Source organism: Nerophis ophidion, linkage group LG07, assembly GCF_033978795.1.
Source record: "Nerophis ophidion isolate RoL-2023_Sa linkage group LG07, RoL_Noph_v1.0, whole genome shotgun sequence".
Taxonomy (NCBI): domain Eukaryota; kingdom Metazoa; phylum Chordata; class Actinopteri; order Syngnathiformes; family Syngnathidae; genus Nerophis; species Nerophis ophidion.
Window position 1 is genome coordinate 38,775,923 of NC_084617.1, and position 22,747 is coordinate 38,798,669.

A 22,747-nucleotide genomic window follows, 5' to 3' on the forward strand; every position below is an offset into this window, starting at 1 on the left:
ACTTGAGGGTTCCAGGCTCGATTCCCATTTCCACCATCTGAGTCTCTGCCGATGCGTCCTTGGGAAAGATACATTACCCACCTGCTCCCAGTGCCACCCACACTGGTTTAATTGTAACTTAGATATTGGGTTTCACTTTTTAAAGCGCTTTGAGTCACTAGAGAAAAGCGCTATATAAATATAATTCACTTCACTATAATTCACTATGGATTAAAGTCATATTCAACAATTAAGAGAATAACTTTTGTTTTTCAATATCGACTACAGTTACATTTTTTTTATGATTTTTGCTGGTGTTGTGCCTTTGGATTTGTTCAATGAAAAAAATGTGCTTTGGCTGAAAAAAGGTTGAAAAACGGTGTGATAGAGACCTTGAATTGGACCTCTCCATACCGTACAGGTAAAACGGTATTTGCCGTCATGTTGACACTCCACTCACCTGTGACCTGCACTCCGATGCGAAAGTAGACGTTGGCGTTGGCGTTGTATCTCTCCAGCAGGATGTAGTACCATTGTTCCCACGCCGGCACGGAGGCATCCAACTCACAAGGGTTCCACTCCCTGCAGTCGAGGGCACTTGAGTTGTGCACAGGCGGCGCCCGCGCTCGCATCTTCAACACCACGGGGCAAGAAGTGTCGTTGCTTTTGTCCTTCATGCCGCAGTTCACCAGCTGAACTCTGACTTTGGATACGTAATTGGGAACGAACACTCTGCACAGAGACAGGGAGAGAAAACACATCTTAGAATAAATTTATGTTACATTGTACCATATGTCTGTTGTTCATTTCATACGATCATAAAGATTGTAAATAAGTATAAGTTTGAATACGTTTATATTTCTTGAGCATGTAAAAAGTGATGTAGTGGTGACACCATTAATGATGTTGTTCTTTAACAACTTTATGTATTGCAGGATGGGCATCAAATCAGTACTTTTACGGCACGGGTAGTGATATAGAAATCCTTTCGTTATAATATCAATTGTCAAATCAAAATATCGATACCTTTGTCCAAACTTTTTCCACCAAGTCAAAGTATATGGGAGCCATATTGATATTTTTGTACCAAAAAAATGCTAGAAAAGCAGAAGTGTACAGGTGACTATGTTTATTATTATCAATTTTTAATTAGAAAATGTAATAATTTTTTCATTACAAATTTTTTTGTTCTTTTTTTCTTGCATTTTCACTTTAGTAGGAAGAAGACCAAAATAATAATAAGATTGTACAACCGCCTAACTGAACGTGTGAAAAATTCTGCCTGTACAAAAATATCAATGTTTAGTTTCACATTTGACAGTGTTTATCACGGTTTTCTCGATACAAATATTTTGGTGCCGGTACCAAAATGTATTTTGATACTTTTCGATAATTTTCTAAATAAGGAGGACTACGAAAAAATGGCATTACTGGCTTTATTTTAACAAAAAAATCACACGATGCATTAAACTTATGTTTATTATTGCAATCGAAGAACAAATTTGTCCTTAAATAATATAGTATGTTCACTAGACAAATTGTCTTTTAGTAGTAAGTAAACAAACAAAGGCTCCTAATTAGTCTGCTGACGTATGCAGTAACAAATTGTGTCATTTGTCATTCTATTATTTTGTCAACATTATAAAGGACAAGCTGTAAAAATTGATTATTAATCTACTTGTTAATTTTTGATTTTTAATATCTGGTTATTTTCTGTTTTCAACATGTTCTATCTACATTTCTGTTCAAATGTAATAACCACTTATTCTTCTGTTGTTTGACACTTTACATTTTTTGGGGATGATATTACAAATGTAAGTATCGATCCGATATCAAATAGTTACAGGATCATACATTGGTCATATTCAAAGTTTTCATGTGTCTTGGGACACATTTCCTGAGTTTATAAACAAAATACGATTTTTTTTTTTTTTAAATATCGATGTAATCATAGTAGTATCAATGAGATACTGTTTAAAATGGTTGTTGTAATTTTTGAAATTAATTAATAAGTTAGTATTATTTTATTTTTTAATTAACTAATTAAACTTTGTTTGTATGTCAAGTATATTTTATTTTTATTTTGAGCACTTCTAATATTTTAAAGTTTTTCCACCAAAAAATAAAAATCAAACATGGGGTTGGGGGCATTTTGAAATGGTTTTATTTAAGAAAATAACATACTAAAATGAATGTATTATATATATATATATATATATATATATATATATATATATATATATATATATATATATATATATATATATATATATATTTAAAGATGAATATTTGTGTTATAGGTGACTAATATGTTGTTATTAATTTAAAAATGTCAGTTATTTTCCATACAGTCCAATTTTTGGCTTTTTTCTGAATATTTTCTTTTAGAGAGATATTTTATTATCTGAATCAACACAACTTTTAAATTCTTAGCAAATAGATTAGGTATTAACACACAACGTATAAGATCGGTGCCGCCGATACAAGCCTTAATCTTACTTGGTATCGTATCGGAAAGAAAATCAGTGGTATCGCACATCAATATACCCAAGTATTGATTCATGTATAATCCGACAGTGCCGTGTTTCGGTACCTGGGTTGCGGAGTCAACGGTGTTCTGAAAAAATGGGCTTCTTCATAAAAAACATTTTAAAAAAATTGCAACCAGTTGCATTGTCTGTGTTGGCCCTGCGATGAGGTAGCGACTTGTCCAGGGTGTACGTGCCTTCTGCCCGACTGTAGCTGAGATAGGCACCAGCGCCCCCCGCAATCCCAAAGGAAATAAGCGGTAGAAAATAGATGGATGGATGGATGCATAATCCGTACATACACGTTTGTAAGTAATAGACGGACTTGGATGAAATGTTCAGAAAATGTCCGAAATTGGTCGTGAAACATGTGCTTTTGTAGTTGTTACTGTTATTCATAAATGAGCTTGTAAACATATTTATTGGTGACTTCAATATTTATACCATTTCTGTTTTGGTTTGTTTCCTGATGTGTGCCAAATTTTCCGGAGTATAAGGCACACTTAAAAAAAAAAGTTCCCCAAAACTCGACAGTGCGCCTTATAATGCGCCTAATGTACGGAATAATTTTGTTTTTGCTTACCGACCTTGAAGCTATTTGTTTTGGTACATGGTGAAATGATAAGTGTGACCAGTAGATGGCAGTCACACATAAGAGATACGTGGGGACTGCAATATGATGGCAGTCATACATAAAAGATATGTGTAGACTGCAGTATAATCATCAGTATCAAGTAAACGATCAGTGTATATAATCAATCAGTATATAAAGTAAACAACACCAACATTTTATATGTTCCATTGAATATATAGAACATTACACACGGCGCTCAAAAATCTATCAAAATGTTTTAGTATGACTTTGGTAAGCTTTGAAGCCACACCGCTTGATGAATTGTACTGTGCTTCAACATACGAGTATTACTATAGCGTGTGTATAAGATAAGACATATTATCTGGCGTTTTGTTTTACAATATTATGCAAAAGCAACTTTTCTTACCTACTGGTACCTGCTGGTCTGTATTTGGGATCTGCATAAGTCCTGAAAATTTGCGCGCGTCTGCCTTTGTAGTACATGGCGACACCTTAGTCAATAAGCTTGTTCTTTTTCTTTATCTTCTTGTTATGGGACATTCATCCTCCGCTGTTGCCATTTCTAATACAAACCCCGTTTCCATATGAGTTGGGAAATTGTGTTAGATGTAAATATCAACGGAATACAATGATTTGCAAATCATTTTCAACCCATATTCAGTTGAATGCACTACAAAGACAAGATATTTGATGTTCAAACTCATAAACTTAATTTTTTTTTGCAAATAATAATTAACTTAGAATTTCATGGCTGCAACATGTGCCAAAGTAGTGGGGAAAGGGCAATTTCACCACTGTGTTACATCACCTTTTGTTTTAACAACACTCAATAAACATTTGGGAACCGAGGAAAATAATTGTTGAAGCTTTAAAAGTGGAATTCTTTCCCATTCTTGTTTTATGTAGAGCTTCAGTTGTTCAACAGTCCGGGGTCTCTGCTGTCGTATTTTACGCTTCATTATGCGCCACACATTTTCGATGGGAGACAGGTCTGGACAGCAGGTGAGCCAGGAAAGTACTCGCAATCTTTTTTTTACGAAGCCACGCTGTTGTAACACGTGCTGAATGTGGCTTGGTTGTCTTGCTGAAAAACATGAAAAACACGGTGCTTAGATAGCAGCATATGTTGTTTCAAAACCTGTATATACCTTTTAGCATTAATTGTGCCTTCACAGATGTGTAAGTCACCCATGCCTTAGGCACTAATGCACCCCCGTACCATCACAGATGCTGGCTTTTGAACTTTGCGTCGATAACAGTCTGGATGGTTCGCTTCCCCTTTGGTCTGGATGAAACAATGTCAAATATTTCCAAAAATAATTTGAAATGTGGACTCGTCAGACCACAGAACACTTTTCCACTTTGCCTCAGTCCATCTTAGATGATGTCGGGCCCAGAGAAGCCGGCGGCATTTCTGGATGTTGTTGATAGATGTCTTTCGCTTTGCACAGTAGAGCTTAAACTTGCACTTACAGATGTAGCGACGAACTGTATTTAGTGACAGTGGTTTTCTGAAGTGTTCCTGAACCCATGTGGTGATATCCTTTTGAGATTGATGTCGGTTTTTGATACAGGGATCGAAGGTCACGGGCATTCAATTTTGGTTCCCGGCCATGCCGCTTACGTGGAGTGATTTCTCCAGATTCTCCGAACCTTTCGATGATATTATGAATGATATTTTGTTTAAATCCCTAAATTTCTTGCAATTGCACTTTGAGAAACGTTGTTCTTAAACTGTTTGACTATTTGCTCACGCAGTTGTGGACAAAGGGGTGTACCTCGCCCCATCCTTTCTTGTGAAAGACTGAGTATTTTTTGGGAAGCTGTTTTTATACCCAATCATGGCACCCACCTGTTCCCAATCAGCCTGCACACCTGTGGGATGTTCCAAATAAGTGTTTGATGAGCATTCATCAACTTTATCAGTATTTATTGCCACCTTTCCCAACTTCTTTGTCACGTGTTGCTGGCATCAAATTCTAAAGTTAATGATTATTTGCAAAAAGAAAATGTTTATCAGTTTGAACATGAAATATTTTGTCTTTGTAACATATTCAGCTGAATATGCAGGCATGTGATTTTTACGTCTAAAGTCAGAATTCGAGACGTAGCTTATATTATGCCGTAGTTGATTGGCCGATATGTTCCTTGTGACCAATCAGGACATCTGTTATGAATGATGACGTTATTACCGCCATTTTCAAAATGTAAACGATGTTGGTTCTCGAGAGAAAGGATGCTTCACGAGTAAAAGAAATTGATAAACATGTCAAAAATAAGTTTCGATGGGACAGGATGGAAAGGGAAATCACTGATACTGTTGGGAAGAAGGAAGTTACGACTTTGTTCGACGTTTGGATGTCAACCGAAAGGTAGCAAACCTTACGGACTTCATCCTTTGTTTGCATCGACAACTGCCGTAGACATCGAGAGGAAAGATCCACCCAAACAACCCACTTCAGTTGCAGACAGGGTAGTTAATAATGAGGTAAGCTAAAAAATATTTGCTTGCGAAATACGCATGTTTGTTTTAAATATTAACCAATTATTGCTTTGCGAAATATAAATGTTTTTTTTTAAATAAAAAGCCACTTGAAAATATATTATGAAATTACAGAAATTCAAAGAGTCACATTATTGTTTCCAGTTAACTATTTATTTGAAAATATTTTGCATATAATACTATTTTGTAATATTAAGTTCTTATGTAGTCTCTTGAAACAATATTGTCAGTGGTGTAACAATCTTGAAGGTAAATATTTTCACACTTGTTTCATGCACTATGTCGGTGTCCTCACAATTTTTATATTTCCTATTTTCTAATAGGAATTGTGGAGAGACGGAGCCGACAAGCTGACAGCGGGCTAGGAGATATGGCTGTCCTACCCAAGATGGAGGCCAGGAGGCGGAACATGCGGCAGAGAGGAGAGGCGCACTCAGCACTCAGAGCGATGCTGCAGCTAGCCCAGTCGGGTGCGTAAACTACACACCTGTTCTCAATCCCATCATCTGCTGCTGCAGCATAATAGGGGCGAAGGAGGAATACTCGGGGCAGAAGTAGTAGGAGACAACCATACGGAAGACCAGATGAGCGATCAGACGAGCAAGAACCACGGAGAGCCACGGAGCGACCGAGACCAGCACAGGCAAGACGAGGCGACTGAAAAGGAGCCCGGCTCAAGCAGCAGAGGTGGAGCTGACAGAGCGACCGACCGACACTGCGAGCGATTTATTGAAAATTAAAGAGTCAAACCTGTGCGAAAGCTGTTTGGTCCACGCAACCCACACGATGGCGGCAGGAAGCCGTTTACAGGAACCATATACAGTGATTTATTAGGATAATCAGGGTATGTATGTTCTATTAATGATGTTTTCATGTCTTTACACACTAAAATATGTTCTTCAAACGGTGCTGTCTTTGTTAATTTTAGCATGTTGAATTGGTGGTTAAATATTTGAACAACTTTGTAGTTATTTTTATATCTTTTTTTCCAAATAGTTCAGAAAAGACCACTACAAATGAGCAATATTTTTGCACTGTTTTACAATTTAATAAATCAGAAACTGACGACATAGTGCTGTATTTTACTTCTTTATCTCTTTTTTTTCAACCAAAAATGCTATGCTCTGATTAGGGGGTACTTGAATTAAAAAAACTTTCACAGGGGGTACATCACTGAAAAAAGGTTGAGAACCACTGCTCTAAAACATGTACATACAGCTTGGCAGCCTAATCACATGTATGTGGCTTCTGCAGACACACGTAACCGACTGCAAGGCGTACTTGCTCAACAGCCATACAGGTCACACTGAGAGTGCCCGTTTAAACAACTTTAACACTCTTACTAATATGCGCCACTCTGTGAACCCACACCAAACAAGAATGACAAACCCATTTCGGGAGAACATCTGCACTGTAACACAGCATAAACACAACAGAACAAATACCCAGAATGCCATGCATCCCTGACTCTTCCGGGCTACATTATACACCCCCGCATTATACACCAAAAAAAATCCATTATTCCATATTTCCCTGCTGACATTTTCAAGGCAAAATGAATAATTAAGAGGAAATAATATCTTCTTTCAAATGAAAAATATATGCTGTCTTCAACAAAACATCCGAATCGGGCATTGAACGTCATTCTACAGTCGGATGCTAAGTAGCCTGAGACTCAGGCAGTGTGAACGTAGCCTGAGACTGGAGTCATAAATCCGACTGTAGCATGTCTGGGTTTTTATTTTCTTGCCAGCGCATCATTTTTCATTTGTAAGGCTGCAAAAGCAGAATATTTTTAAAAGTTCTAAAAGATTTTTTGAAGGGAAGTTTAGATTTTTGAACACATTCAGTTGGACGCTGTTTGGGGGAAAACAATGGAAATGAACAAATTAATCATTTAAAATACAAAAAAAAAAAATAGTGATAATTAAAAAATAACGTATAGAAAACATAATAAAATTTAGTTTTGTTGTAACCAAATTTAACAAGCCACTGTGCGATTCAATTTCATTTTTGGGGGTAATTAATCTGAATCGATTAATTGAATTTTAATTGGTTAAAAATCGTTGCCAATAAGTAAATACATTTTTTATTTATTTTTTGCCGATTTCGGACTGATATAGACCCCTAAAAATTTTTTTAATCCATTCACAATTTCTTTATTATATATATATATATATAAGTGTATAAATACGCAAACACACACACACACCTACATATATGTATGTATATATATATATATATATATATATATATATATATATTTATATATTTACATATATACATACATAAATGGACTTTATATACACATATATACATATATAAACACATATATATACACATGTACATCTATATACCCAAATATATAGATTATACACAAACGCATATATGCACTGTGTACATACGGTACATAAGTAGGTATATGTATATATAAATATATATATATATATAAATATATATATATATATATATACATATATATATATATTCTATATAGATATATATACCTACTTATGTATGTACACAGAAATGCATTTATATATGTGTCTGTGTGTGTGTGTGTGTGTGTGTGTGTGTGTATGAATGTATAAAATATACTTTTTTGTCTTCAATTATTTTTTACTTACTTCATATTTGTATGCCCATTTCCAATTTTTCAGCAAGATTGAATGTGGGTCACGTTTATGAACATACCTGACATTCAGAAATGTTATAGTTTAACCCTGTGAATGATTTTTTTTTTCTCTTCTTCCCACCAAATCCCGGATTGAGAATAGTTTTTTTGGCAACTGACTTACTTATAGAGAGCAGATCTGTTGTGTGCAGGGATCATCTGGTCTATGAAGTAGCCTGGGTAGAGCAGCGAGATCCCAATCAGCCTCTGGACGATGAGCTGGGGCTGGAACAGGTACTGGCATTCCTCAGACAGACCCTAGCAGGAGGGAACATGTACAGGGGATTTATGGTTTATTATTTGACATTGTGCAGATGATTATCATCCCCATTGATGGATTAAGTCTGTCTTTTGGATTAATAACACATTCCTGCCCTCCCTCAGCCTGCCAGCCATGTGAAACGTGCACTGCACCCTCCATTGGACGTGTGACATTACATCAATCTGACATGAGCCCGGCCGACTAGAACCGCTCGGAACTATGCGGCCTGGATGCCGTCTCCACGCACAATCAGCAACCAAATTTGCTTGAGAAGGAACAGAGCGTCCCCTAACGACAGGTGCGAATACCCGATGAGGTCGTTAGTTCCTGTCAAGTGAGCGCTAGCCCTCCTTCCTCCTCCATTTGTGGCCACAATTACTGTGTCGTGTCATTAGTCCAATCTGTGACCTTTAGACTGATCACAGCCTGTCACTTGGACTGCTGCCTCTACTTTTTGCAAAGGAAACTCCACTTTTCTCTGACTTTTTCAAGGCATTCTATTAGACAGATTAATACAAAATCTATCTTGTAGCTTGTAGATAATGCTAATATTAGCATGCCGAGCTAACACAATAATAAAGGGTGCTGGTTTTCACAATCATAATGTACCTAATCTGGCTATATTTAAGATATTTAAGATTGGCATATTAGCATAACACCATGCCACAGTTTGCTAATGTTACCATTCACAGCTAACACAATAACAAAGGGTACTGATATTCACCATCTTAATGTACCTAATCTAGCTATCTTTAAGATATTTAAGATTAGCATATTATGATAACACCATGCCAGAGTTTGCAAATGTTAGCATGCAAAGCTAAAACAATGCTAAACACAACCCAAATTTCACCCACAAATCTTGTATTTGTGGGTGTTGTATTTCTAATTTGTATTTCTATCAAACTATCTATTTATCTGCCTTTAAAGGTAATAATAGCATGTAGAGATACACAATTTTCACCCACAAATCTTACATTGTATTTCAATCTCTCTATCCATCTATCTTCCCTTAAAGCTCGTAATAGCATGTTTAGATCCACATTTTTTACCTACAAAATGTACATTTTATTTTAATCTGTCTAAATACCGTATCTAGCTGCCCCTATTGCCAGGAAGTATTCCATGAGAGAGATTGCTAATGTTAGCATGTAACGCTAACAATGCTAAACACAACACATTTTTCACGCTAAAAAATGTTGCATTACCTATCAAACTCTATCCATCCCCTACTGTTAGTATTAGCATGCTAAAATAACACCATGCGAGAGATTGCTAATGCTCGCATGCAAAACGAACATTACACAATTTTCATGCAAAAATCTTACAATATCCATGTTATATATATATATATATATATATATATATATATATATATATATATATATATATATATATATATATATATATATATATATATATATATATATATTTTATTTTTATTTTTTTTTGTTTTTTTTGTTGATGGATTATATGGAATATATATGTGATGGAATATATATATATATATATATATATGTATATAATGGCTGTCAAAGGATTAGAATACTAAATCATGATTAATCGCATTTTGTTCATAGTAGGTTTGTCCCGGTACCAAACCAAAATTTATAGCGATACATTTCGATACTTTTCCAAATAAAGGGAACTACAAAAAAATTTAAATTTGGCCTTTATTTTAACACAAAATCTTTCAATACAATACACATAAGTTTCTTATTAAACTCAAAGAACAATTTTAGAAGGTTGAAATATCAATTAAAGGCCATTAAGCACATCAAATTGTTATTTGACTGCAACAAGAAAAACACAAATGTTTCCATAATCAAGAATTAGGAATATAGTAAAAAACTTTATTAATATGATATAAAATTATTTATGATTTATGGTTGCCAATCCTGGTCTGTGATTTAAAAAATACAATTATAGTAAGTACTAAAAATCTAACTATGAATAAAGGCACCCAGCCATGTAACAGGTAAAACACACATTTGTTAAACATAAAACACAAATTGTAGCAATTTGTTAACAAATTCAGTGATTTTACTTGCACTAGTTAACGTTGGATGGGCGGTCCTAACTCCGCTAATATTTGCCATCAATCCAAGCAGCTGTGTGCGCGTCTACGTATCTACACGTTACGTATCTACATGTTATGTATCTACATGTTACGTAAATACATGTTATGTATCTACATGTTATGTATCTACATGTTACGTAAATACATGTTACGTATCTACATGTTACATAGCTACATGTTACTTATCAACGTGTTACGTATCTACATGTTACGTATCTACTACATGTTATGTATCTACATGTTACGTATCCACATGTTACGTATCCACGTTATGTATCCACATGTTATGTATCCGCGATGAGGTGGCGATGAGGGGGTGACTTGTCCAGGATGTACCCTGCCTTCCGCCCGATTGTAGCTGAGATAGGCGTCAGCGCCCCCCGCCACCCCAAAAAGGGAATAAGCGGTAGGAAATGGATGGATGGATGTTATGTATCTACATGTTACGTATCTAAATGTTACGTATCGACATGTTATAAATACACATGTTATGTATCTACATTTGCACAGCAGAGGAGCTGGTTAACTCATGAGAGTAGTGTTTGAGTGTTTAAGAGAATGAAAACATGTTTTCTTAATGACATCAATGAGTGAGTGTTTGAGCAAAGAGAGGGAGAGGTAGCACATGCACTGCACAGTAGAAGGATGAACAGGTCTGGTTGTGTCCTGTTGAACTAATACTAAAGCAACCAGATTGTCACAAATCGGCGGCCTCAAATTCTGACCGGAAAGCGAAGCTTAGCAGACCCATTGTAAAGTGAAGGGTGTTGCCCCGGAGAAAAACATCGACCCTGAAGGGAACGTCTGCCCTGTGCCCCTTGGCGACAGTCAAGAGAACAGCAGCACAGGTGTAACAACTACATTACTACCTGTATCTCTTTATAACTCCTTTTGCAGATCTGAACGTTAATTATCTAAATGTTTATCTAAGTTTGAAGCAAAGGTGGTAAAACTAATCGCCACATTTGGCCAGCTGTTTATTTAAAGCCACACTTGAAGTGTGGCACTCCCTTGTTTAAGCATCACCATTGTTAGTTTTGAAGCCCAAATACCTTCATATTGTACTTCATGCACACTCTTTATCAACCAGTAGAATTGCCCTTTTTTGCTATTCATCCCCACCACTATGTAATTGCTTGTATTCGCTTTGTGTGTGCGTTTTGACACACCCAACATCATGCGCTTCGACTCTGTAGACACCGCCGCAGATGAAAGAACGGTAACTGTACTTTTCAAAGGCAGTATTTTACAGATTTCAATCAATTAGTATCGTGGTACTTTATTAGTACAGGTATATCGTACAACCCAAGTTCATAGTTAAATAAAAAAATTGTGATTAATCAATCAATCAATGTTTATTTATATTATTTATATTATCTGAGGTCCTCTCCAAGGTTTCTCATAGTCAGCATTGCACTGGCGTCCCACTGGATGTGAATTCTCCCTGCCCACTGGGTGTGAGTTTTCCTTGCCCTTTTGTGGGTTCTTCCGAGGATGTTGTAGTCGTGATGATTTGTGCAGTCCTTTGAGACATTTGTGATTTGGGGCTATATAAATTAACATTGATTGATTGATTGATATAGCCCTAAATCACAAGTGTCTCAAAGGACTGTACAAAGCACAATGACTACGACATCCTCGGAAGAACCCACATAAGGGCAAGGAAAACTCACACCCAGTGGGACGCCAGTGACAATGATGACTATGAGAACCTTGGAGAGAACCTCATATGTGGGCAACCCCCCCTCGCTCGGGGACTGAAAGCAATGGATGTCGAGCGGGTCTAACATGATACTGTGAAAGTTCGACCCATATTGGCTCCAACACAGCCGCGAGAGTAATCTCAGAAAGGTATAATTTTTCCTCATTAATAAGTGTACCCTAGACACACAGAGAGAGGACTTGACCAGAACATGTTATAAGATAATTACCACAATATTTCAAAGAACACAAAGATCGCTAGCCGGAGGTAAATCTCCAATATATTAAAGTACGTCCACAGCGCGCACACGCTGCCTCCAATCCAGATAACCCGGTGCGTGTAGCTTACGTCATCACAACATTGGTTTAGGGAGCACTGCACAAGTGATTAAAGTACGTCTTTTCACGGCCAAATTTTTGGGGCAACATTAGTCAATAGTGTGCTAATAATAAACTATATATAGCCATTCATACTGTAACTACCTGCTGGTGTTAATATGTATGTTTTTGTGTTATGATGGTAATTTTTCACATAGTCTGTAAACACACCGTGTTTGCAGAGAATGAAGTGTTCGCAAAGAGTCAGACGAAGGAAATACTTGTTGGAATTGGGCCCGTTTTTAGCATAAAGTTGGCAATAAAAGTTAAAAAGAGCATCAGAATTTGTTTGTTGTCTTATGGACACAACAATAAGTTTTATTACTTTATTTTGTTAGGTGTGGCGGCTAATATTAATTAGGAGAAACCCTAAATGTAGTAAAAGCGTATGTATAGAGTAGCGCTTTTATTTTGAAAAGTGTGTGATCGACTGTTTGCAATAAAGGAAAAGTCTTTTTTGGACATCCTGCGGACCGTCTTTAATTTCTGTTGAGCTTTTATGTCATCTTACTTACTAAATCAATCATAGTAACAATCTAAATGTTATATTATCACTGCACCTCTACCGTAATCTGGGAGTGAAGCACCAACCACCTCTGAAGGACGCGCGCTGCAGGTGTTTGCTGCAGGGATGTCGCCTCTTCTCACAATGAAAAATAGTTATTTCTTGTCGGTAGAACAACTTGTCATGGCTTTAAACCTGGTATTTCCATAAGGTCGACATTACTTTGTTCATTTCTGTTCGCTTGTGGTTCATCTGTAACAAGTGAATTGCAGCCAAGTTCCCCCGTTACGGCACGGACCGAGGGTCAAAAAGGAAGTGTGCGCGTTAGTCGCCCGGTAAATTTAAAAAATTAGTTCTGTTATTGAAATTTGTAGTTAACCCGTTATCGCGTTAACTTTGACAGTCCTAACATATATATATATAATTATATATATATATATATGTATATATATATATATATATATATATATATATATATATATATATATATATATACACACATATATATATACATATATATATATGTGTGTGTACACACACACAACTAAAAAAAAAATATATATATATATATTTATATACTATCTACTGCTAGTATTAGCATGCTAAGCTAATACCATGAGAAATATTGCTAATTCTAGCATGCAAAGCTAACAATGCTTAACACAGCTCAATCTTACTTTACCTAATAAAATCTATGTAGTTATCTATCCCCTACTGTGAGTATTAGCATAAGCTAAGACCAAACAGTTTCTGCTGCCCACAAACTTGACATTACCATCAAAGAAGTGCAGATGCCACACTCATGCTTTATTATCCTTTTTTTAAGCGATATCTACGATATACAATCAGGCGCCCTAAGGCGTCCTGAAAGCCCTTTAGCAAATTACTGACATTTGGGCTGCAATACAAGTGGTAGTTGTCGTGGTCCGAAGATAGAAGGCAGCATTGGACAGCGTTTTTAACACACGAAAAACAAACATTAGTGCAGCTGGGAGTGCACAAGAAAAAAACACAAGAACTAATGCAGCTGGGAGTGCACATGAAGCATAGGGAAAGCTATGCAATTCCAAAGCAGAGTTAACAGACAACAAAGTTCAATACCAGCGTGGTGCAGGCGCTGGAGCCTGTGTGGTGCAGGCACTGGAGCTGAGCTTGGAATTGGTGCTAGCCATTGACTTGGACTTTGTGCTAGCCGTGGACTTGGACTTGGTGCTAGCCGTGGACTTGGACTTGGTGCTAGCCGTGGACTTGGACTTGGTGCTAGCCGTGGACTTGGACTTGGTGCTAGCCGTGGACTTGGAATTGGTGCTAACCGAGGACTTGGACTTGGTGCTAGCCGTGGACTTGGACTTGGTGCTAGCCCTGGAGTTGGTGCTAGCCTTGGACTTGGACTTGGTGCTAGCCTTGGACTTGGACTTGGTGCTACCCTTGGACTTGGACTTGATGCTAGCCGTGGACTTGGACTTGGTGCTAGCCATGAACTTGGTCTTGGTCCTAGCCGTGGACTTGGTGCTAGCCGTGGTGCAGCTAGCCGTGGTGCAGGTGGAGGTGGCCTAGCTGGGGGTTGCGGCTTGGCAGGCCGAATAACTGGTGGTGGCGGCCGTGCTGGCGGCTGTCGCTTAGCATGACGCTGGGCAACACCATCGGAACAGCCCCCAGCCCTAGCGAAGCTTGAGTCCTGGGGGGCGGACCATGAAACTTGGATGGCTGTGACTGATTACACCTGATTTTCACAATCATATTTTGATAATATTTGATCATGTGTATTGGGGTAGGGTCTTATGCTGGAGGTGGGTGATCAAGAGAAAAAGTAGAGAGAAAAAAATCCAGGTCTGTGGAGTCGTCTGCTGACGGTGGCGTGACGTTGTCCAGGGGAAGCCGGGTAGGCCGGAGCCTGTTTCCGCCCGGAGGGAGAGGAGCATGCAGAAGCAACGCTTCCTGTCTGCTCGTGGAAGCCTTCCCTAACGTCCTTCATCGGGAGCGGTGCTTCCGGGACTGCTGTGGCGCTGCGCCGTCCCCCGGACCACATGGAGCTAATCGGCACCAGACTTCCATCTGGTCCCCACATCATATCTCTGTGCCCCATAGAGGAATAACGCAAGCCTTCACACGTTCCTTCGTCCAACTTGCGAAAAAACTTTTCTCCTTTTTACCAACGCAAAGGAAAATTGGCACGAGCGAGACGTGAATGTGAGTACATATTTATTTAAACTAACAAATTACAAACAAAGGAAGCAAACAAAAGGCGCGCACTAGGGCGGAGAACAAACTTGACTACTGAAAACAAAACTAGCACAATGGCATGACTATAGACAAAAACAAAACTAAACAACTGTGACATAACAAAACCAAAAACTTACTTGGCATGTACATGAGCGAAACAGCATGGCTTGGCATGAATGGAGTTGTGTAATATGAAAAGTTGCCAGACTGACTTCCTGGCAACATCCGGTTTAAATAATGGCTACAATGATTGAAAACAGGTGCATGACATGGGGATAGGGGCGTGACATGAGGTCAAGGCAAAAATCAATAAATTGGCATGGTAACAAAGAAAACAAGGAAGTGCAGGAACAGGAACCAAGTGTCCAAAAAATATAACCAAACATGACAAAAACAAAACCTGATTACATGGGCGTGACAATGACAAGTTAATGTCTTATTATCTTGCAAAAGTGCCCGCTGGTTAGCACTTGGTTTGTTAAAATGCTTTTTCAGTTCATTCATTCAATTATAAATCATACAGCTTTTAGAGGTCCCGGTCGACAATGGGGAAACAAAGAGGGAAAATTCCACAAAAACAATGACAGCGGCTACTTAAACTATGTTTTCATCGCTTCCAGTTAGAGCAAATCTCTTGTGTGTTGTGTGCGGGGAGAATATTAAAGCACACGTATCATCCTCTCTCTGAAATACAGTCAGTATGCATGCTTTATAAGTTTCTTGCTATTTTGCTTTGTATTGTTTTGTACATGAGTACGTCATATCAAGACAGGAGTGCACCTCCTGTATCGCACTCTCTTTTCTGTCAGCGATCTGGCAGGAAGGAGCTGATCCTCCTCCAGCTCAAAAAAGGTTAGGAACTGCTGATTTAGTTGCGAAGGCCTTGATGAAGACGTTTAATCAAGTTGCCAGTATCTCAGGACAGTGGAATGTTGTGAAAGTATGTTGCGGTGCGAGGGGTGTCATGGCAACCAACATCCAGGAGCACAAAGATGGATGAACGTACACTCGGGGAAACACAGTCGATATTTTTCACATCTCATATCGCTCCCCATTAAATCCCTCATTGAACGCAGAGCTTTGCATGATGGGTAATGACTTCAGATCAGGACGCGGCACGCTCGGCTGATAAGTTGTTAAATCGGTCTGTGTTAAATGGCGCCGTTACGTGCAAGGCTGCTTTTAGTCAATGAGGTTAAAACTGTGAAATAAATGGCACGTGGATTAATGACGGTGAGACACGGCGGACGAGCTAAAAAAGAGGGAAAATGAGAGAAACATAAACCCTTGATGTAGCTTCCTGTTTAGTGCAAAATAAAACATCAGGATTTGTTACAACAAAACTAAAAAAAAGGCAATACTTTTGTGTTGTCCTTGTTGTGAAAATGCTTCTTGGCAATAAATATTTTACTGTTAAAAATGCATGTTTAGTACTAACATTGTCCCGATACCGATATTTTGGTACCAGTACCAAAATCTATTTCGATACTTTTCTAAATAAATAAAGGAGACCACAAAAAAATTGCATTATTGGCTGTATTTTAACAAAAAATGTTAGGGAACTGCAATCCAAGAAAGATGTTGTCCTTAAATAAAATAGTGAATATACTAAACATTTAGTCTTTTAGTGGTAAGTAAACAAACAAAAACTCCTAATTAGTCTGCTGATGTATGCAGTAACATATTGTGTGATTTATCTACCTATTATTTTGTCAACATTATGAGGGACAAGCTGTAAAAATGGATTATTAATCTACTTGTTCATTTACTGTTAATATCTGCTTATTTTCAGTTTCAACATGTTTATCTACACTTCTGCTAAAATTTAATAATCACGTATTCTTCTGTTGTTTGATACTATACATTAGTTTTGGATGATACCACAAATTTAGGTATCGATCCGATACCAAATAGTTACAGGTCATATTCAAAGTCCTCATGTGTCCAGGGATGTATTTCCTGAGTTTACAAACATAAAATGAATTTTTTAAAAAGGAAAAAAAGATTTTGTGATAGTAAAAAATATTGATGTATTGATAGTAGTATCAACTAGATACGCTCTTGTACTTGGTATCATTACGGTGGCTATCAGGTGTAGATCCACCCATGGCATTTCTTTACATTCGGGCGCACTAGCTTAAAGTTAAAGTACCAATGATTGTCACACACACACTAGGCGTGGCAAAATGTGTCCTCTGCATTTGACCCATCCTTTTGATCACCTCCTGGAAGGTGAGGGGAGCAGTGGGATTCATTTTTGGTGATTTAACCCACAATTCCAACCCTTGATGCTGAGTGCCAAGCAGGGAGGTAATGGGTTCCATTTTTATAGTCTTTGGTATGACTCGGCCGGGGTTTGAACTCACAACCTACAGATCTCAAGGCGGACACTCTAACCACTAGGCCACTGAGTAGGTCGCTTGCTGTTCACAGTGAGCTATTGTATCCTCCTAGGGTGTCTAGTGAAACATGTTTTGGTATTCCTTGTCCTCCAGTGATAATTGTAGTTGTAAGAAACTTTGTAGCCATGGAGACCAGGATTACTGATTTTGAAGTAGCTAAAACATGGATGGATGTTAGCTGTTAGCTAGCTAGCCATGTCTTAAAGTACCTCTTCCTGAGGGCTTTTCAGTGTCATAACTTCACCTTTAACTTTAGTTTTTTATACCAAAATGCGCCCGTTGTCCCTTTTCTGTACTTACAAGTCTATCTGCTTGTAAGTACTCAGTGTGTGTGCGCTGCCGAACATGCTCATCTGCTTGTAAAACCAGCAATGTTATGATGCGCCGTTATGCCCGGGAACCGATACTTTTCAAACAGAGTATAGTGAAGTTTTCGATTCATTAGTACCGCGATACTATACTAGTACCGGGATACCGTACAACACTTTTTAAGTAACTACAGTGCAAAAATCTGCACGCATGTTTGTTTGCCCGCGTGTCCCCTGCTTGCAATTGTGTTTCTCTGTTTCTCTGCTCGTACGCAGTACCTTGGTGATACTGAAATATCAACATTGCCGATACCAGATCTCTAATGTCAATTCTCTAATCAAAATATCAAGACTTATTATACTTTAGTTATTTGAGATAATGTATATCATCAGCAGGAACACTTTGCAATGTAACTCAATGATTAGACCAGTGGTTCCTAACCTTGTTGGAGGTACCGAACCCCACCAGTTTCATATGTGCTTTCACCGAACCCTTCTTTAGTGAATAATAAAATGTTTTGTTTTTTTCAAACTCAAGACAAAGTTGTATGTTTTTGGTAACACTTTAGTATGGGGAACATATTCTAAGTAACAAAGACTTAACTTAGAGTTATTTGGACACTATTCTAAGTTATAAAGATGTTATTTAGAGTTATTTGATTAGGGTTAGGGTCAATGTTAGAGTGTTAGGGTTATAATAAGGCCATGCCGAATAAGGCCTTAATTAGTACTTAATGACTAGTTAAGAGCCAATAGGGAATAAGCGGTAGAAATGGATGGATGGATGGATGTTACTAATTTGCATGTTAAAAAGCAACTAATTAATGGTGAATATGTTCCCCATATAGTGTTACCATGTTTTTTTACTGGTGCACAAAATGAACCGTGCATGAACATCACCTTGTTCAAACAACAAAACCAACATAACTCACAACAAATTACACACTTGCAAATCAATCAGCTGTTGCCGTATCAGTATTATGCCAAAAGGGAGAAGTTTGTATTTACACAAAGAGTCGAGTGTTTTTTGACCTCGGCCGAACCCCTGAGGTCGACTCACCGAACCCCTAGGGTTCGATCGAATCCTGGTTAAGAACCACTGGATTAGACTCTTGTTGAGTAAGTCATGCGCAATTTGTCTAGTCAATAAAATGACTGGCAAGTAAAATGAATCTCACTCAGTATTATAAAACAGCAAGTCTATGTATCCTTTTATTGGTGGGTGCTGGGGGGTGGCTTGGGGATTATAAACCTAAAAATGACTTATCATCAATATTCACCATGACGTCACATTTTTCATACACATTTGTCTTGAGATAAACGCCGGCTGGTGTGAGCTTAGTGTTGGCAGATCCCAATTACACAACATCGTAGCGAAGGACTTTGTTTTAAACAAATCCTTCTACAAAGCTGCTGTTTGTTACATCAACAAGTTTTTAACTTGCCACTACGTCTTATTTCTGCAAACGTAGGGCTGGGCAATAAAACAACATAAATGTATATAGTGATAAGAAGAACATAGAGTACCTTCAAAAAAGGGGGGCCGGCGGGGAAAACTGGGGATTGTTTTATGACCGGAAGTGAAGGGTGGGTTATGACCCCCCCCAGCCCTCGGAAGTGGGTGTGGCTTCCACGTACCCTCTAAAAAAGTGGGGTTTTCACGCCAAATTTTTTCCCCCCTACAAAAACCTTTTCCCCCCTTTTACTTCCGGGGTCATGATTAATACAAACGTTTTGTTAACGCTATATTTAAAAATATAACGCTATATTATAAAAATACAGACGTTTTTTTAACGCTATATTATAAAAAATAAAAATAAAAATTAAAAAAACTATTTACAAACACAAGCTGTGGGATGACATAAGAAGAAACGTGAGGAAACGTGACCCCGGAAGTAAATGCGTCAGCCCATAGCTTGTGTTTGTAAATTGTTTTTTATATTTTTATTTTTTATTTTTTATAATATAGCATTAGCAAAACGTCTGTATTTTTATAATATAGCGTTATATTTTTATAATATAGTGTTAACAAAACGTTTGTATTAATCATGACCCCGGAAGTAAAAGGGGGGAAAGGTTTTTGTAGGGGGGAAGAAATTTGGCGTGACAGGGCCAGCGGTGGATTGATTCAGGACCCCAGGAAATGGGCACGGCCTAAACCGAAAACAGGAAGTATACGTCATATTCGGCCGCTATTTTAATTTTGTAGTTAATTATAAATCATTATGACTTATAGACTACATCCAAGATGGTGGATAGCTTAAAAAACTACAAGTTAAAATACCCTTTTCAGCCTGTAGGAATCTTAATGACTTATGGACTACAACCAAGATGGCGGACAGCTTAAAAAAAAATACAAAATAAATATGACTTATACTTCTAGTTTCTGGTTTAAGCCATGCCCACCACCCGGGGTCATAAATGAAGCCCCTGCTGGCCCCCTTTTTTTACCCTAGGGTAAACTGGGTAACACATGGCACACTGACAAAGCTTAACCTATTGCTATGACTTATGACTTGATGGGGTCCCTGCGACCCCATTTTGAAAATTCCTAGGTCCAACACTGATGGAGTATTGGTGCGTGCAAAACAGCAGCAGGCGGCTGTGGCCTGCGGGCCGGTTGTTATACTAGTCGAATATCATCCCGGGGGCCATGGATAATTCATGCGTGGGCCGGATCTGGCCTTCGGGCCTTGACTTTAACACATCAGAATTAGAATCGCAATCAAAATCAGGATCAGAATAGTTTTTATTGCTTTTGTTTGAAAACGGGTTCCCAAACTAAGATTTTTTTTCTTGTAGGCAATCGTGCAAGATAAAACACATATAACACAGAATAAGTAATAAAATTAGCTGTAAATGAGCTATCAGATCTTGCTATTATAGGCTTCAGATTGCCTCGGTTTGTTTGATTTAGTCATTACTGCCACAAGTGGTGGAAAAGTGGATTACAGCTGAGCACCGCTGCGGAACAGGTAGCCTTCTGGGTGTCGCTCACGACCCAACAATGGTTAAAAACTGTAACTTCCTGGCACCAAACCTGCAGAAAATTGTTCTGTTACAATTTCTGAAGAATTTCCTACAAATTCATTTAATTTTAAGAGAATATTGTTAAATTTTAGAGCTCCCTCAATCAGTGTGTGAATGTGCGTGTGAATGGGTAAATGTGGAAGTAGTGTCAAAGCGCTTTGAGTACCTTGAAGGTAGAAAAGCGCTATACAAGTACAACCCATTTATAACTGTCTTTACATTAATTGAATGTTTTCCACGTGCGTGTTCCTTTCCTTTCTGCCTTAATAGATGAGGGGATTATAATCAGAGGAAGGTTATATTTGAAATGAAAATGTTTACATTTTATACAGTACAGGCCAAAAGTTTGGACACACCTTCTCATTCAATGCGTTTTCTTTATTTGCATTGGGGATTGTCACTGAAGGCATCCAAAACTATGAATGACCACATGTACTTAACAAAAAAAGGTGCAATAACTGAAAACATGTTTTATATTCTAGCTTCTCCAAAATAGCCACCCTTTGCTCAGATTACTTTTTCGCACACTCTTGGTCTTCTCTGGATGACCTTCAATAGGTAAGTCACCTGAAATGGCATTCACTTCACAGGTGTTTGAAGCTCATTGAGAGAATGGCAAGAGTGTGCAAAGCAGTAATCAGAGCAAAGGGTGGCTATTTTGAAAAAACCTTGAAAATAAATACATATAGTTCACCTTTTTTGTTAAGTACATAACTCCACATCTTGAGTGACAATCTACAATATAAATAATCATGAAAATAAAGAAAACACGTTGAATGAGAAGGCGTGTCCAAAACTTTGGACTGTACTGTACATTTTTCTCCTGGTCCTTATGTTCAATAGGTCTAATTATCAATATCGGCTGATATCTTAGTGCACTTTTCAGTCATAATCACTCAAACGTCAGTCATCCAAGCTAGCAAACATCCAATCTGTCAATGGCAGAAGAAGCTGTTTGGCACGGGCAGAGAAGATTTGGCAAATCTTTAATGGGCACAACCCACATACTCAAGTGCTGCTCATCCCACAAATGCACGCTCCTAACAAATGTGTCGCGTAAAAGGCATTGCCAAGAAGTATTGTTACAGCAAAGACGTAATTAACCAAACGTAACTGACTTCTTGTGCTTTTATGTCTGCAAGCGGCGCTGGATACATTATTCCTTCTCAGCTCGCATCACAGCATCGGTGGAAAATTGCCTCAGAAGGCAGAATTGGGACAAGGCTCCGTGTTTCTCATCTTTGCCGTGTATCAGCCCCAACCAATTGCACGTTTGAAGCAATTTCTGATGACAGCTGTGATTTTTTTCCGCGTTCCGCTATGGAATATTCGGGAAGGGCTCAAGCAAACAAGGAGGCGACCGCTGCAGCAGGTAAATTGCCTGAAATGGAAATCAGCTGGCGTTGATGTGACCACGTAGACGGACGCGATGAGATGAAGAAAAACTCTTCAGACACGGTTCTGCCTCTTTAGGCTCTGCAGCACAAGGCGGAATACTAATCTCAATGAAAACATCAGTCTGGCCAAGGTTTTTTTCTTTTCGTGAGGAGGGAAAGGCAAGGACTACAATACAATCTTG

The 22,747-nt window shown here is 38.1% G+C and overlaps 1 protein-coding gene across 2 annotated transcripts in view; it reads right to left on the reverse strand.

Annotated features, from left to right (window-relative positions):
- tmem8b (transmembrane protein 8B) overlaps nt 1–22,747 on the reverse strand; it is a 179,284-nt gene that overhangs the window by 117,483 nt on the left and 39,054 nt on the right. For both annotated transcript variants that reach the window (XM_061906130.1, XM_061906131.1), the window contains exons 4-5: nt 8,404–8,537; nt 440–711 (exon numbers count right to left, since the gene is read on the reverse strand). In XM_061906130.1, the coding sequence (XP_061762114.1) occupies nt 440–711; nt 8,404–8,537 (406 nt within the window). The remainder of the gene's footprint in view (nt 1–439; nt 712–8,403; nt 8,538–22,747) is intronic.